Here is a 17,835-nt window from a genome sequence, read left to right on the forward strand (position 1 = left end):
TCCCGCCTCCTACCCGACTCCTCAATGAAAATCCAGCCCGTTGACTCTGTTTCTCTCTCCACGGATGCTGCCTGACCTGCTGAGTATTTCCAGCATTCTCTGTTTTTATTTCAGATTTGCAGTATTTTGCTTCTGTATTAGTCTGTGAATGATGTTGCTGCATGTACATTAGATATAGACGAGATAAGGAGGTAACGCCTTCCTGTAAAATCCTGTAACTAATTTTATTCAACAGATTATCCCTGGATAATTCCTTGGAGTGAGTACTGCCAAAAAACAGCCTCGTGCTTTTAACTTCCTTAATGGGGCCAACATTATCACTGCATTTCTTCTCGTTCCGGCTTCCCCCTGCTTTCTCCTGAACGCACTGACTTGTACTCGAGTACGATTCCACAGGCACGATTCCTCTGGTGTTTTGCCCAAGTGTCCATTCTTCATATATGAGCCAAGGCAGTGGTTTTCGTGACCCTAGAGAGCAGCACATAGACCTTGTTATCTCCTCACCAAATGCCCTTTTTTCAGTAGGAATGGTTTGATTGTGATGAGGAAACTTGACTGATTTTACTCCTTTCCCATCTAGCCTAAGAGCATGGAGGTCAATTGTGGTGCCCGTATTGGCATCCTGACTGAGATCCAATAACTCGCCAGAGACGTAAGATTGAACCTGGAACTTGCTGTATGACTTGGTACCACATTCGGCGCTGTCTTGGCTCACTGCGCCATTGGGCTGTATTTTTCACATGGCTGAGGCATTATCCTGGCATTCCAACACAGGAAGCTATTAATTAGTGATCACTGTTCTACCCACCAACATATAACATTAAGAAAAAGGACATTTCACACTACAAACATCAGCTTTGTATAACCTGGCTTGGGTACATTTCAACCTTCTGGTTGATGCCTGCCAGTCAACAACGACAACAACAACTTGTATTTATATAGCGCCTTTAAGTGGAGTGTTATAAGGCAAAAAATTTGACACCAAGCCACATAAGGAGAAATTAGGGCAGGTGACCAAAAGCTTGGTCAAAGAGGTAGGTTTTAAGGAGCGTCTTAAAGGAGGAAAGAGAGGTAGTGAGGCGGAGAGGTTTAGGGAGGGAATTCCAGAGCTTAGGGCCCAGGTAACAGAAGGCACGGCCGCCAAAGGTTGAGCGATTATAATCAGGAATGCTCGAGGGCAGAATTAGAGGAGCGCAGATATCTCTGGGTGGGGGGGAGGGGTTGTGGGGCAGAAGGAGATTACAGAGATAGGGAGGGGCGAGGCCATGGAGGGAATTGAAAACAAGGATGAGAATTTTGAAATCGAGGCGCTGCTTAATCACCCCACTAATGTGTTTACTGCTCTGTAAGATACACACAACATGCTGATTGGTATCTAATGTGTACAAACCTGTAGGAATTTAATTCCCTATCTGCACTATTTTCAGCACAGTGGTTAACACGTTTATATTAAATTCCGATCCGCATTATTTTAATCATAGAATCATAGAAATTTATGGCACAGAAGGAGCCCATTCGGCCCATCGTGTCTGTGCCGGCCGAAAAGAGCTCTCCAGCCTAATCCCACTTCCCAGCTCAAGTGCATGCCCAAGTACTTTTTAAATGCGATGCGGGTTTCTGCCTCAACCCCCACTGGGTGAAAGGAGTTCTCCTCAACTCCCCTCTAATCCTTCGACCAGTTACGTCACATCTGTGCTCTCTGCTAAGGGACTTCTTAACCCATTTAGTATGAAAATGTGCACTAAAAAAATAAACCAATGGTCCAGAAATTCGGGTCGGAGGCTTCCCGCGGGTGCAAGCCCCCGACCTGCACTTACCTAGCGCGCCGGCCGTTGAGCTGTGGGCCCGCGTGGGATTCCGATCCTGGGCCTGCTCCAACTGCCGGCGCGCAGTGCTTGCGTATCCCAGGGGCGCAGTTAGTTCGAAGCGTCCCCTGGGATCACGTGGGCCATGGAGAGCCAATGGTAGCAGGGAATGCTCCATTCATAAGTTTGACCTGTCAAACTTATAAATACTATAAACCCCAAAACATCACTAAATCTTCAAATACATTTTTTTTAAATCACACTTTTTAAATAAACTATAGATTACATGAAATAACTATTTTAAACAATAATTTAAATTTTTGAAAAAAATAATGTTATTTTCTAACAGGGCTAAAAATAAACTTACCTTGCTTTAAAGTATTTAAAAATAATAAACATGTGGAAAAATGTTTTAATTTTAATTAATTCACCACTTGCCTTGTAAAAAGCAGGTCTTGCGACTGCTTTTTAAATGTGTAACTTCTGGAGACTTACCCTCCCGGGAAAACCTGCAAAAAAAACGGAAGTTCGATGCGCACGCGCAGCCTCTCCTGCGCACGCGTTCGACCTCTGAACTCCTTCGTTCAGGGGAACGGAAGTGCCGGTTTCCTGCGCATGCGCAGTGCATGCAGGAAACCAGCACTTCCATTGGGCTTACGGGTGAGTACCCCGTGCATACTCACCCGTGGAGACCCGAATTTCTGGGCCATTATGATACTTCAAAATGTTGAATAAATTTAGCAGAACTTTGGACGTGGGATGCATCTGACCCCGTGTTCACTGCAGTCACACAGCACTTGGCAATTATCCCTCCGCATTACCTAACCATTTCTCTCTCCTCCACAGTACCACAGTTCCCTGGCATCTTTAAACGGCTTAGAAGTCCACCTGAGTGAGACTTTACACAGCAGGAGTTTCTTTAACATACTCGGCTATAACTTTGCACATTATGACAGCATTCAGCACGTACTCACAGGTCAGTATTTGTGTGTGTGTGTGTCTCCTCCCCTCTTCTGAAGGTGCTGACTTATGCTGCAATATAGTTCAACATGTGCCGACTACCCTCAAAGATCTCGCGCAAGCGGCCGTTCCTCTTGTGTCAGCCTCGAGAGTGAGTGTTGGCCCGTGATTTGACTGTTTGGGGTGGGTAGGAAGGTCATCACAAATGAGCCCATTCCTGTTCTCGCCCTGTATTCTACACACATCCACTTTATAGCAGGGGTCACTGGACTGTGATCAGGAATAAGGACCAAGGCGGAATTTTTTTTCTCCTTAGTCCAATAACAACTTGCATTTATATAGCGCCTTTACCGTAGTAAAACGTCCCAAGGTGCTTCACGGGTGCGATTATCAAACAAAATTTGACACCGAGCCACATAAGGAGATATTAGGACAGGTGACCAAAAGCTTGGTCAAAGAGGTAGGTTTTAAAGAGTGTCTTAAAGGAGGAAAGGGAGGCGGGGAGGTTTAGGGAGAGAATTCCAGAGCTTTGGGCCCAGGCAGCTGAAGGCACGGCCGCCAATGGTGGAGCGATTGAAATCGGGGAAGCTCAAGAGGCCAGAACTGGAGGACTGCAGAGATCTCGGAGGGTTGTAGGGCTGGAGGAGATTACAGAGATAGGGAGGGGCGAGGCCATGGAGGGATTTGAAAACCAGGATGAGAATTTTAAAATCGAGGCATTGCTGAACCGGGAGCCAATGTTATCCGAGGCACTGAAACCAATTATAGCCCTTCCTGCTGCATAGTTAATTTGTTACATGTGACTGAGATCTTTTCAATCAGGACATAACCATTCTGCAGTTATCTGAGAGATGGTTGTTCATGTCAGAAACATTCTGTTCTTATGATTAATCAATCAAATGGACTAACATCCCTCAGTATCGGGGACTTTACAGATTGCATATAACAAAAATCACTTTTCATTGAACTTGCAAAAGTCAGTAAAGACTGGTGAAGAAAATGCTGTCTGGAAAGGGACCAGCAGATGTCCTCAGTGGTCTCCGATCCAGGCAGTCTCTTTACTTTAGGCAGAACAGCGCTTCTACACCATCCGAAGGTGCTCCATAAAGGGATAGATCGGACACTGAATGGGAATGAGAAGCTATGGGGAACTGACCAAAGCGTGATCAGAGTGGTAGGTTTTGAGGAAGCTGTTGAAGGTGGGGAGAGATGTTGCAAGGTGCAGGTTGTTTAGGGAGAGGATCCAGATTGCAGGATTATTATACTGAGGGCACTGCCACCACTGGTGGAGAGTGCGTGTATCAACTGCAGGCATCGAACCACGCAAGCCAGTTAGAGTAAATTCAACTGAATTAGGTAAAGTAAAGTTAAAGAAAGAAAAAAGACTTGCATTTATATAGCATCTTTCATGACCACCGGACGTCCCAAAGCGGTTTACAGCCAATGAAGTACCTTTTGAAGTGTAGTCACTGCTGTATTGTCGGAAACACGGCAGCCAATTTGCGCACAGCAAGCTCCCACAAACAGCAATGTGATAATGACCGGATAATCTGTTTTTTTTTTGTGGTGATGTTGAGTGAGGGATAAATATTAGCCAAGACACTGGGGAGAACAGTGCCATGGGATCTTTTACATCCACCTGAGAGGGCAAACGGGGCCTCAGATTAACGTCTCCATCCTGGAGTGGGACTGTGAACCCACGACCTTCTGTCTCGGAGGCGAGAGTGCTACCCACTGAGCCACGGCTGACAAGTGCTAGGATAAAAATCTGCAAATAAATAATCATGTGGAAATAAATAATAGTGCGTCTTAAGGGCCACGAATTTTCAAGAAAGGAAGCAGTAGAGGAAAGGAGCTTGCCGAAGCTTCAGTGAGTAGCTGAGCCACAGTGAATAGGCAGACACCAGGTTCAATCCCCTGTGTGTGATAAGTTAGCTGATTTCAGCAAATGGTAAGGCTGCTCCAATTGGTGTCGGAGCCCCAGGATTAGGGCGGGGTAAATCGGCCAAGATTATGGCTTCTAATTGCTATCCAGTGACCCCTGCTGGCGAGTATGTGAATAGCCTGTTGTTCGCTGTCAAGGTTGGCGTTTGAATCATTGCCGCCTGGGTAACGTGCTGGAGAATGATCGACATCCGTGGGACTGTACCCCAAAAACGTCATTAGCAAAGGAGGGAGAAAGATTGGGGAGCTGGGGGATGAAATCTACAAAACAGACTAAACTGTAATGTTGTATCTAATGTGCTTCAATAGACCAGGATACATAATGGTAAAATATCTGGCAGCAAAACAACTCTTTCTTTGTGACTGAATAACCACAGCTGTACTATTCCTTTTTTATTTTGTAAAGCTGAGCTCTCTCCTGGCGCACAGAGGAGCCACTTCATTAGAGCAACGGCTTTGATGCACACTGACTTGAACCACAACACCACCACGCGTGAGATGACTGTCCGGTATGTTGTATTCTGATGCGGTGAAAGAGTTGGGAGGGTTGGAGAGAATGCACTTTTTATCTAGCGTTTATAATGCCAGTCAGACTGCTGGCTTAAAAGTGGCTGAGTAACTGCAACAAGACCGCGGGGAGCCTCGCGGCGAGATGGTACTTTTATTGGCTTTGTCGAGGCTAATTAGGGCAGTGGCACAAATCGTCCAGCAATGTGCGGAGAATCGGAATTCATGGCATATCTCTTGCGCCGAAATTGATTTTTTTTTTACGAATTAATAAAGGCAAGCGCTATTAATGCATCTTTACAATCCCAGCAATTTCTGGCCCAGTGACTGTTGGCAAGATATTTGACTGCGGGGAGAGTGAGAATCCAGGTTGATCCGCATTTTCCTCCGGCCCGGTTGTGGCACCCGTACAATTGCCCTGGCTGAGGTCCAACTAACTCAGCAGAGACCCAGGTTTGAAACTGGGACCATCCTGGTTCACTTATTCACTGGATAAAGATGCGGGGTGGGGGGCGGTGGCGGGAGAGCTTGTAGTGCACATCTTCTGGATTCGTGCAGTGCAGTAGATCAGAACTCCAAACAGACCGGTAGAACAGGACCTCATACCCCTTCACCCTTCTCTGCATTTTCCTATTGGTGAGCGGTGACCAACAGCGAAGAAATATCAGCAAAAGACTCTCCCTTGGACTTGGGAACCAGTTATAGAATGGCGGTGGTGAAGAGCTGGGATCAGGTCATCCGCCTGTCTCGTTATCCTGGTGCAAAATGCAGATTGAGAAGGTATGAGCAGGGAGATTCTAAATATTATAGTAAGAAAAAGAAAGGACTTGCATTTATATAGCATCCCACACAACCTCAGGAGGTCCCAAAGCGCTTTACAGCCACTGGAGTACTTTTGAAGTGTCGTCACTGTTATACTGTAGGAAACACGGCCGCTAATTTTTGCCCAGCAAGGTCCCACAAACAGATCATCTGTGTTGGTTGAGGGATAAACATTGGCTAGGACACCAATGAGAACCCCCCCCCCCCGCTCTACATCAAAATACTGCCAGGGGATCCTTTACATCCACTGGAGAGGGAAGACGGGGTCTCTGATATTTAATCCGAAAGATGGCACCTCCGACAGTGCAGCACTCTCTCAGTACTGGCACCTAGATTTCTAAGACAAAAAGAGATGAAAATAAAAAATGATTTCCCCTCCCCCCAGTTGAAGATCCTGCACTAATCAATACCATTTTCTCCAACAGAAATGCCTCCACCGCCGTTTACAGCTGCCGTAACTCAGCCCAGGAAACTCACTTCCAATACCTTGCGACTCCTGTCCGCAACTCCGGCGTTCCAAACCCTCATGACAGTGCATTCGCTTTACCGGGAAGAGCCAAGCAGAAGCTGCTAAAATACGGAGTAAACCTGCTCTGAGAGACATCGGTCTCTGAGATTCACCAGTAGTATTAAATGGACAATTGCTAGCACTTTTTTTTTAAAAAGAACAAATAGAGAATAATGTAACTTTTTTTAAAGACACACACTCGATTTACAACCATTAGACGATACACTCAGGTAATGGGTTGCCTCTTACTCCAGTGTATTTGCTTAAATTGAGTAATAATTGGGGCATCCAAGGAATTTTTTGTTTTGCTTTGGGAGGTGAGGGAGAATTAAAGAGTGACATCGCACCGCTTGCCTTACTTGAATCAAGGTTTCTGACATTGATGGGCTAACAGAAATCACAGGCCAGACTATCTGATGAAAAATATATTGTGGACTTTGAGAAGCTTCTAACTAGACTTGGGACTGACTCTAATATCCTGTCCACATACCTTGCTTATCAATGGTTTTGATTAACTGTGGTATAATTGATTAACTGTAGTTTCGGGCATAATGGATAAGTTCATATTGGCGATCAAACTTGTGGAAGGAAATCTGAAATGAAAGCAATGAAGATGATCAAGGTTGAAGAGACAAACTGAACTCCCGTGGGAGAGAAGAGCAGAACTTCTTCAAGGTGGGCATTCCTGGAAGAGAGGTGGCAGTGGAAGGAAATGTTGATTCCTGTAACGTTTCTGATCAACTCCCACCGCAGTCCAACAACAGCAACAACTTGCATTTCTATAGCGCCTTTAACGTAGTAAAACGCCCCACGGCGCTTCACAGGAGCGATTATCGGACAAAATTTGTCACCGAACCACATAAGGTGATATTAGGGCAGGTGACCAAAAGCTTGGTCAAAGAAGTAGGTTTTAAGGAGCGTCTTAAAGGAGGTTAGAGAGGCGGAGAGATTTAGGGAGGGAATTCCAGAGCTTAGGGCCTGCTGTAACAGTGTAACCTGTGGCTGCACATCCCAATTTTCAACACTCCTATTCACGTAAACATTACGACACTAGTAGAATAATTTTAATGTTTTTATTTTCAATGTTCTCTTGCTTCTGTCGTTCTATGGGTGTGTGGTAAACCACTGTCATACCTGTCTGTGTCTGTATGTGTATTCCACTAGGTACAGGTCTGGACATGCCTCGGCTGACTCCTCCCACTATTCCAGGTATATAAGTGACTACCTCCCAGTCCCTTAGTATTCTGGACGGGTCGACCACTCGAGACAAGACCTTCATTCTTTAGTTAATAAAAGCCTGATTGTTACTCGCTCAACCTCAGTCTTTTGAGTAATTGATGGCGCATCAGGGTGCTAATAGACTTCTGATACCTAGGCCAAATGCTCGTTCATCTTGTGTGAGCCCAGACTTTTCAAACCTGAAAGACATCACAACCAACTCTAATCCGACATTCACCAATGTGCGTTTTTCAGGGGTGGGAACCCTGACTGATTTCCACCGCACTGCCCTTCCCTAGCCCAGAGAACCAGGATAATTGCAACAGCACCCTGTTGCCTAGGCTGTGATCACATAACTCAGCACAGCCTGGGAAATATACCAGGAACCCATTTTGTTAAATCATGACCACATCCACCCTTTATTGATGTGCATATCCCTGGGTATCCATTAACCTGTTGATTTGAGAATCCCCTATGTATGTGGCTAGTTATTTCTCGCATGTATTATGATAGTATTTTAAAAGTAGATTAGCAAGTGAAAATCACTTGGATTTTAATGTTTTTCTTTGTTTCAACCTTAACATCCAGTTGCACAGAACGATATTTTTCCTGTTAAGTTTTGCACTTTACACAGCTGCTGTTGCTGAAATGAGAGAAATTAGGAATATTGACAGCTAGTAACGGTAGCTGATTTTCTTAACCTTTATAAATAACTTAATTAAGTTTTACCACAAACTGTATAATGGAATAAAGCAAAAAGAGAGACTGTAGTATGCAGCACTCGTACTAAATTGAAAGCAATGGGGTATATATTTATCAAATGTAAGAGGTTTTACTTTGGGGGGGGGGAATGCAGGAAAACTAAGGACCCATGTCGTGCCGATGAAAGGTCCTATCAGTGCCTTTCACTTTTAGATACTGATCAAGCAGCTGTATATTACCAGCAATTTTTTTACTGTTATTATTTCACCATTCCTTCTTTGGAGGAAATGTACCTCTGAAAGTTTGGGAGACCTGGGAGGTTAAGCTAAAGATTCGTTTTACTCCCATCTGGAAGGTCATGAGTGACGACTTTGCTCAGTATGTACATGTGATGGGGAGGGGGAAGGAGAGGCTCGGGCAGACTTACTGTCTCAAATCCTGGTTCCAGTGACTAATTGATAGCAATAGTGAAAACGTGTATACAGCAGGCTGTCCTAACCTATGAGCGGAGCCGTCCATCCTGCATTGAAATCATTCAAAATGTAAACGGAATGTGTACAGTGATTGAAGTCTTGCACTTATGACAAACTAAAGGAAGGTCTCCTTGACTTCATTATACGCCTGGTATTGTATTCTAGCATTACGCAAAGGGTAATAGATTGGTGAAACGAATTACCAGGGGAGGTCATTGAAGCAGCTATTATAAATGGGTTTGAGATGTTTGTCTGGAAGAGAGCAGTGATTGGCAGACTTGGTGATAAGATGGGTAGCTGAAGTTGAGATCTATTGTAAAGGATTGGGCTTGATGGGCCTTTTCTTATTCCTTAAAAGCTTTTGAGCTAGATGTTCTACCATTGATTACGAATAGGTGGAAAATTAAGCTCGTTATCTTTTATTTTAGCTTTAGCAAAGATAGTATTAAATGATTCATATAAAGCATCTGTATTTGTACATTTTAATGAACCACCTTACCTCTATCTCTGTGGGTATGTAGCAATACTTGGCCATCACTTTAATCTCTTCGCCACTGAAGAGCAGCAGGAACATGGCACAGCTGCCCATTGTCACCATATTACTGTCCTAAAGTATGGTGACAACTACATGGTATCGTCTTTGCCACCACGACTTGCCCTTGTTCATGCTGCCTTCCCCACTCTCGCCTCCTCAGCCTCGCTAACCAAGAGAACAGGACTATTTGGTCTGCATTATATGACCCTCACTGCATCTAATCAGGCGATAGCAGCCGGGCAGTCTTGTTATATTTTGTACAACTTCAGTATTTCTCGATAGCACGACCTTGCACTCAGCTGACCGATCAATTATTGTTATAAACTACTAGTTCTTAACTGCGTTTATTAAGTGTCAAATTGCAACGGTGCAAGATATTTGTTTTAATTGTACTTTGTAGAATTTTATAAGGAAAATCTGCTGTATGTAGGCTTGGGGAAAACGCCTTCTGGGTTTGCTCAGGCTGCTGTGGTCTCACATCTGTGCAATAAATCGAATATACACTGCTCACTGTGCCTTTTTTTGAGTAAAATATTAAATTGAGGGGGAGGGAGTGGGCTCTTCTGCAGATTTAGTTGCTAAATGTTCGGCTCACAGTACATCCTTAAGTGTCATATCAGTCCTAGGCTTCCACCAAACTCGTGATTAACATCAACCTGGCTGCCATGGTCAACAACAACTTGCATTCATACAGCGCCTTTAACGTAATAAAACGTCCCGAGACGCTTCACAGCAGCCACATAAGGAGATATTAGGTCAGATGACCAAAAGCTTGGTCAAAGAGGTAGGTTTTACGTAACGTCTTAAAGGCGGAGGGAGAGGTCCTGGCAGGGAATTCCAGAGCTTGGGGCCCAGGCAGCTGAAGGCATAGCCACCAATGGTGGAGCGATTAAAATAGGGGACGCGCAAGAAGCCAGAATTGGAGGAGCGCAGAGATTTCGGGGAGTTGTACGGCTGGAGGAGGTTACGGAGATAGGGAGGGGGCGAGACCATGGCCACCTGAGAGTGCTCAATCAGAAGTTTGTATTTCTAGCTCCCATGGTTACAACTTGCATAGATGAGCTCCCTGATGGCTTTGTGTGTGATTACATCACCGATTGTCGAACTGAACCACAGGTTATGTAGCTGGTCTGTACTCAGTTAGCTGATCGCCACTGATATAGCAAGAGGCGGGTGCAACAATTGGTCTTGGTAACTCTCTAAGCTATTCAGTGTGTGCTGCTGAGAAATGTGCTTCAGAACATCTGGCCAAGACTGGATTTGGCTTGGCTGTGATGCCCAGTGTATTGTCTGGAGAATCTGGAGTCGGACATAAAGAATGGACAGCTGCTGAAGGTACCCAGAGAGGAGCTGCCACTAATGCAACTGCATCCCTGCTGGGTTCAGCTCTTTCTCGGAAGGAGCAGAGGAAAATCGGGAGGGGGAGGAGAGGATTGGAAAGTAATTTTAATTACAGAAAGTTAAAATGCAGGTTCGGCAAGCAATTAGGAAGACAAATGGTACGTTAGCCTTTATGACAAGGGGGTTGGAGTATAAGAGTAAGGAATATATCTTCCTACAATTTGGTGAGACCACACCTGGAGTATTGTGTACAGTTTTGGTCAACGTACCTAAGGAAGGAAATACTTGCCTTAGAGGGGGTGCAGCGAAGGTTCACAGGATTGATTCCTGGGATGAGAAGGTTGTCCTATGAGAAGAGGTTGAATAGAATGGGCCGATATTTGCTGGAGTTTAGAAGAATGAGAGGTGATGTCATTAAAACGTATACAATTCTTAGAGGGCTTGACAGGGTAGATGTAGGGAGGATGTTACCCCTGGCTGGAGAGTCTAGAACCAGGGGGCACAGTCTCGGGATAATGGGTTGGTCATTTAGGACTGAGATGAGGAGAAATGGCTTCACTCAGAGGGTTGTGAATCTTTGGAATTCTCTACCTCAGAGGCTGTCGTTGAGTATATTCAAGACCAAGATCGATAGATTTTTGGGCACTAGGGGAATCTAGGGATATGGGGATCGGGCGAGAAAGTGGAGTTGAGGTCGAAGATCAGCCATGATCTTATTGAATGGCGGAGCAGGCTCAAGGGGCTGAATGGCCTACTCCTGCTTCTTATGTTCCTAAAATGAGAAATGTCTGTAAAACTTGTATTTTTCCCACTTCCACCCATGCCATTTACATTGTACAACCCAGAAATGAAATGACCTGTTCACAGGCTCTGCTGTCACCACTCTTAAACTATGCCATTCAAAGGTGCACAAGAGTCATCCTAGAGTTCCTTGCCTGGTGTATTTTTTTTAAATCTTCCTCCCACTAACTTAGAACAGGTATTGGCCATCTAGGCAATCATAAATGGCCATAACTCGATAGTCCAGCACTGCCTGGTTCTGTGAGATTTCTTATGATTTTTAACCACTTAAGTTAAAGTGGTCAGTTGTGTTTTGGGTAACTTTTACACTGAAACCAGCAGCTTTGTTCAAGTAGCTATTCTTCAAATGTGAGTCTAGATACTGAATGCTGACTAAAGCCCATCATAACTGAGCTCAGTCTGGCCCTTAACCAACATCGCTGATCACCTCTGTCTCAGAGCAGGGACGTTGAGGCTGACTGTAGTAGGGTTCCCAACTCTGGTTGAATGGCTTTACCCCATGACCTCTCGGCTCCAACCATCCCACCATTGGTCACCTGACACGTTCATACTTGCTGCGCACTGTCGTCTGTTCACCAGTTGGAAAGTGAACAGACTCTATTCGCGGAAACTCCTGGACAATCCGGGAGGGTTGATAACCCTAAACTGTACTGTCCCTACTTACGACCAGAGTGAGATCGTCACATCAACTGAGACCTGCCTGATCTGCATAGCAATGTATCTTGCTATAGGCGTTTTACACCACAGTAGTGCTGTTGACTCTTTGACGCAGGGTTCTTACACAGTTGATGGTGGTATCAACGATAAACATGGCACCCCATCCACCACCTTAAACATTCACTCCCTCAACCACCAGCGCACCGTGGCTGCAATGTGTACCATCTACAAGATGCACTGTAACTCACTAAGGCTTCTTCGGCAGCACCTCCCAAACTGGCAACCTCTAACACCTAGAAGGACAAGGGCAGCAGGCGCATGGGAACACCATCACCTCCACGTTCCCCTCCAAGTCACACACCATCCTGATATACACAATGAATGGTAGGACCCTAGGAAGGACAGAGGATCAGAGAGGCTTTGGTGTGCATGTACATAGGTCCCTGAAGGCAGCAGGACAGATAGATAAGGTGGTTAAAAAGGCATATGGGATACTTGCCTTCATTAACCAAGGCATAGAATATAAGAGCAGGAAAGTTATGATGGAGTTGTACAAAACACTAGTTAGGCCACAGCTGGAATACTGTGTGCAGTTCTGGTCGCCACACTATAGGAAGGATGAGATTGCATTGGAGAGGGTGATTCACCAGGATGTTACCTGGGCTGGAGTGCTTCAGCTATGAAGAGTGACTGGACAGGCTGGGGTTGTTTTCCTTAGAGCAGAGAAGGCTGAGGGGGGACCTGATTGAGGTGTACAAAATTATAAGGGGCATAGATAGGGTATATAGAAAGGAACTTTTCCCCTTAGTAGAGGGGTCAATAACCAGGGGGCATAATTTCAAGGTAAGGGGCAGGAGGTTTAGAGGGGATTTGAGGAAAAACTTTTTCACCCAGAGGGTGGTTGGAATCTGGAACTCACTGCCTGAAAGGGTGGTAGAGGCAGGAACCCTCACAACATTCAAGAAGCATTTAGATGAGCACTTGAAACGCCATAGCATACAAGGCTACGGACCAAGTGCTGGAAAATGGGATTAGAATAGACAGGGTTTGATGGCCGGCGTGGACACGATGGGCTGAAGGGCCTCTTTCAGTGCTGTAAAACTCTATGGGGGAGAAATTCAGTATCGCCTCATTTGGGGCGCAATTATTGGCTGGGCACAAAGATTAGCGCCTGGCGCCAATTATCGCCTCTGACTGCAAACTTGGCTTTTATCACCCCTGGAGGTGATTGGAGCACTAAATCAGGCTCTACACAACTCTCTTAAGGCACAAAGGTCGAGGAGCGAGGCGCTACCTCAGAGTGCTGGCGAAGCTCTTGTGATGTCAGTCAGCAATGGAACACCGACACACTGGCGCCAGCCAGTTCTTAAAGGGGAGTTCTGACGAAAGGTCATCGACCTGAAGCGCTAACTCTGTTTCTCTCTTCTCAGATGCTGCTTGACCTGCTGAGTTTCTCCAGCATTTTTCTGCTTTTATCTTAAAGGGGAGGGTTGATCTTGCTCTCTATCCACATCCTGCTCATTGCAGCCTTGCATCTCGGCCTGAATCTCGGCCTGGAGAGACCTGTACATCAAATCTGCTGGAAAGAACAATGGAGAGAACCAGGGGAAGAGCTCAGAGTGCAGCCCCCATAGTCTCTTCTAAATCGATGCAAGGAAGGGCAAATCAAAACCAACCTGCAAAGTGCTGCTCAGTATCCAAAACTCCTTCACACAGCGTTGAATCTCTCCAGAAGTCTCTCTCTCTCTCTCTCTCTCTCAGAATGCGTGGTGCAAAAATGTCACCGACAAAAAAAGGCAGGAAGCGGTCGCCTTTAAATAGCGCTCCCCCAGTCCCTTTCTGACAGCATAACGCTCCCCTCAACCTGTCGTTGCTAGCGGCAGGCGGTAAGGCAGGGGGCGCCACTCAATTTCCGGTCCGGGGCGCTAACGGGGCATTGCGCACTCGACTGACATCACAATCTGCCGGCGCAGGAGATCGTGGCGGTAGTGTTTAGCGCCACCGCAAAATATCTAGTTAATTTCGCGAGCGGCACAAACATCGCAGCGCCTGGGCGCTAGTTACTTTGCGCCCAATTAGCGCCCTCTTAAGGTGCTAACGGGAGGCGCAAACAACTGAATTTTTCCCCCTATGACTCTATATCGCCATTCCTTCTTCATCGATGGGTCAAAATCCTGGAACTCCCTCCCTAACAGCACTGTGGGAGTACCTTCACCACACGGACTGCAGCAGTTCAAGAAGGCGGCTCACCACCACCTTCTCAAGGGCAACTAGGGATGGGCAATAAATGCCTTGCCAGCGACGCCCACATCCCATGAACGAATAAAAAAAAGCCTATCAGACTGCATTTAGTTGAGTATGGCAGTGGCCCAGGCCTCGACTTTTACTGGGGGGTGCTTTGGGGATGGCTGGGGATGCGGGTACGGGCGGAAGCAACGGTCCTTGGCATAACGCCAGCCCTGGATAAGGGCTTTGGCAGCAGAGGTCAGCGCACAGAGGAAGAGGCCGGGGCTGGGGAAGCCCAAGGGGACCTGGAGAGTATTCCTGCTCTTTCTGGCCCACAAGGATTTTTCATAAAAGTAATTTTTTAAAACTTACTTTGGCCTCCCCTTTCCAAATTGGCCTCCAACAACCCGACAAGAGCAGGGATACATAATAAGACAGTATATAACAACAACAATAATAACTTGTATTTATATAGCATCTTTAACATAGTAAAACGTCCCAAGGCGCTTCACAGGAGTGTTAGCAAACAAAGTCTGACACCGAACCACATAAGGAGATATTAGGGCAAATGACCAAAAGTTTGGTCAAAGAGGTAGGTTTTAAGGAGCGTCTTAAAAAGGAGGAACGAGAAGTAGCGAGGTGGAGAGGTTCAGGGAGGGAATTCCAGAGCTTAGGACCTAGGCAGCTGAAGGCACGGCCGCCAATGGGTGGAGCGATTATAATCAGGGATGCTGAAGAGGCCAGAATTAGAGGAACGCAATCTCAGAGGATTGCGGGGCTGGAGGAGATTACAGAGATAGGGAGGGGGCGAGCCCATGGAGGGATTTGAAAACAAGGATGAGAATTTTAAAATCAAGGTGTTGCTTAACCGGGAGCCAATGTAGGTCAGCGAGCACAGGGGTGATAGGTGAACGGGACTTGATGCGAGTTAGGGCACGGGCAGCAGAGTTTTGGATGACCTCAAGTTTATGAAGGGTAGAATGTGGGAGGCCGGCCAGGAGTGTGTTGGAATAGTCAAGTCTAGAGGTAACAAAGGGATGGATGAGGGTTTCAGCAGCAGGTGAGCTGAGGCTGGGGCAGAGTCGAGCGATGTTACGGAGGTGGAAATAGATGGTTTAGTGATGGCTCAGACTTGTGGTCGGCAATGTTCTCTGGACCTCCCGTGCAGCCGGCTGACCAGCCTTTCAATAAGAGAAACCGCGCAGGCTCGCTATTTTGAACGGGCTACGCACCCAAAAAAAATTAAGAGGAATATTGGTGGTTGGAAGCTCATCTCGGGGTGAAATATGACGCCAAGGTTGCGAATGGTCTGGTTGAGCCTCAGACAGTTGTCAGGGAGAGGGATGGAGTCGGTGGCTAGGAAAGACAATGGCTTCGGCCTTCGCAATATTTAGTTGGAGGAAATTTCTGCTCATCCAATACTGGATGTCGGACAAACAGTGTGACAGTTTAGAGACAGTGGAGGGGTCGAGAGAAGTGGTAGTGAGGTAGAGCTGGGCGTCGTCAGCGTACATGTGGAAACTAACACTGCGCTTTCGGATGATGTCGCCGAGGGGCAACATGTAGATGAGAAATAGGAGGGGGCCAAGAATAGTTCCTTGGGGAACACCAGAGGTAACGATGCGGGAGTGGGAAGAGAAGCCATTGCAGGTGATTCTCTGGCTACGATTAGATAGATAAGAATGGAACCAGGCGAGTGCAGTCCCACCCAGCTGGACGACGGTGGAGAGGCGTTGGAGAAGGATGGTGTGGTCAACCATGTCAAAGACTGCAGACAGGTCGAGAAGGATGAGGAGGGATAGTTTACCTTTGTCACAGTCACATAGGATGTCATTTGTGACTTTGATAAGAGCCGTTTCGGTACTGTGGCAAGGGCGGAAACCTGATTGGAGGGATCCAAACATGGAGTTCTGGGAAAGATGGGCACAGATATAAACACGGGAGAGTAACACACAGTCATAGGTTGGGCAATGCTCACCTAAAACCTGGGCTTAATCTGAATGTATCTGATGTCTAGTTACCCACACTTTTAAGCTTTCAGGTGCTCCTCAAAATGATTTTATCTGAATGTATTATTCGCTCCTCCACAAACTCCTTACCTCTGGTTTACCCTGTGGTACCTCTTTAATTGTCCATTGTTAATATGCGAACCTAGGCAATGACTACTGGCAGACTATTCAACTGGTGGAAGCACCTGAGCCTAATCTAATCTTATTCATTATCCAATTGCTTCTTCTGGACATGCACATGTCGGTGGCTAGAGATGTGCAGTGGAAAAAATGCCCTATTTTAGTTATCCCCCCACACCCCCAGGAACCCCACTGACATCAGCTAACTCAACACAGAGTTGGGATTCAACCCAGGACCCTCCTCAAGTCGTATAGACATTCCAGTTGTCCACAGTTTTTACATAGAAGTGGAATCCCAGCCTCGCAGGTGATGATGTTTTTACATTAAACGCTAATCCTGTACTTTGCATTCAGTTAGATGCTCAATGCAGTTCCTGCATGAGAATGAAGCTTTGCTCAGTTTAATTTAAAGAGCAGCAGGAGAGCCCTGGGATTCAGTGCTACTTATTCTTAAAACTGTTATCGCCTCATTTACACTCCTGCACTATAGTCCAAGGGCTGGGTTAAATTTCTGCATGTGAATGGTGGACTGATCAATGCTGACTTTTCTTATGCAATTTTTGGACTCTGCTCTTACGAGCTACTGTTTAAATCCAGAGTCACCGTGTGTTGTTTTTTTTAAAAAAAACTATAGCTTAGAAATTATTATTGGCGATACTAGTGACCGAAATTTTTAATGTCTTTATGTGACCTTGCTCTGTCCTCTATTTTAGCAGAGATGTTAACCCATTTAAAATGAACTGCACTGCAGATGGCTGTTGAAGGTGTTAAAAGATTCGCCCACTAATATCAGCAATAGCGATTTCTAGGTTTATATTTATATAAGAACATAAGAAATAGGAGCAGGAGTCAGCCATACGGCCCCTCGAGCCTGCTCCGCCATTCACTGAGATCACGGCTGATCTTCGACCTCAACTCCACTTTCCCGCCCGATCTCCATATCCCTTGATTCCCCTAGAGTCCAAAAAAAAGAAAAAGAAATAACTTGCATTTATATAGCGCTTTTCAACACGTTGCAGCCAAAGCTCTTTACAGCCAATGAAGTACTTCTGGAATTCCCTGCCTAAACCTCTCCGCCTTGATACCCCTCTTTCCTCCTTTAAGACGCTCCTTAAAACCTACCTCTTTGACCACGCTTTTGGTCACCTGCCCTAATTTCTCCTCATGTGGCTCGGTGGCAAATTTTTTGTTTGTTGGCGCTCCTGTG

General features: G+C 46.0%; 1 protein-coding gene across 1 annotated transcript in view; it reads left to right on the forward strand.

Moving 5' to 3' along the window:
• The window catches only part of hps4 (HPS4 biogenesis of lysosomal organelles complex 3 subunit 2), a 45,422-nt gene extending 35,440 nt beyond the window's left edge, over positions 1–9,982 (forward strand). The window contains exons 11-13 of the mRNA XM_086012031.1: positions 2,652–2,781; positions 5,116–5,218; positions 6,464–9,982. Of these exons, the coding sequence (XP_085868157.1) occupies positions 2,652–2,781; positions 5,116–5,218; positions 6,464–6,635 (405 nt within the window). The 3' untranslated portion in view covers positions 6,636–9,982. The remainder of the gene's footprint in view (positions 1–2,651; positions 2,782–5,115; positions 5,219–6,463) is intronic.
• The last annotated feature ends 7,853 nt before the right edge of the window (positions 9,983–17,835 follow it).

This window comes from Somniosus microcephalus, chromosome 19, assembly GCF_052327205.1.
Source record: "Somniosus microcephalus isolate GS21.2 chromosome 19, FLI_Smic_1.0, whole genome shotgun sequence".
NCBI classification, from domain to species: domain Eukaryota; kingdom Metazoa; phylum Chordata; class Chondrichthyes; order Squaliformes; family Somniosidae; genus Somniosus; species Somniosus microcephalus.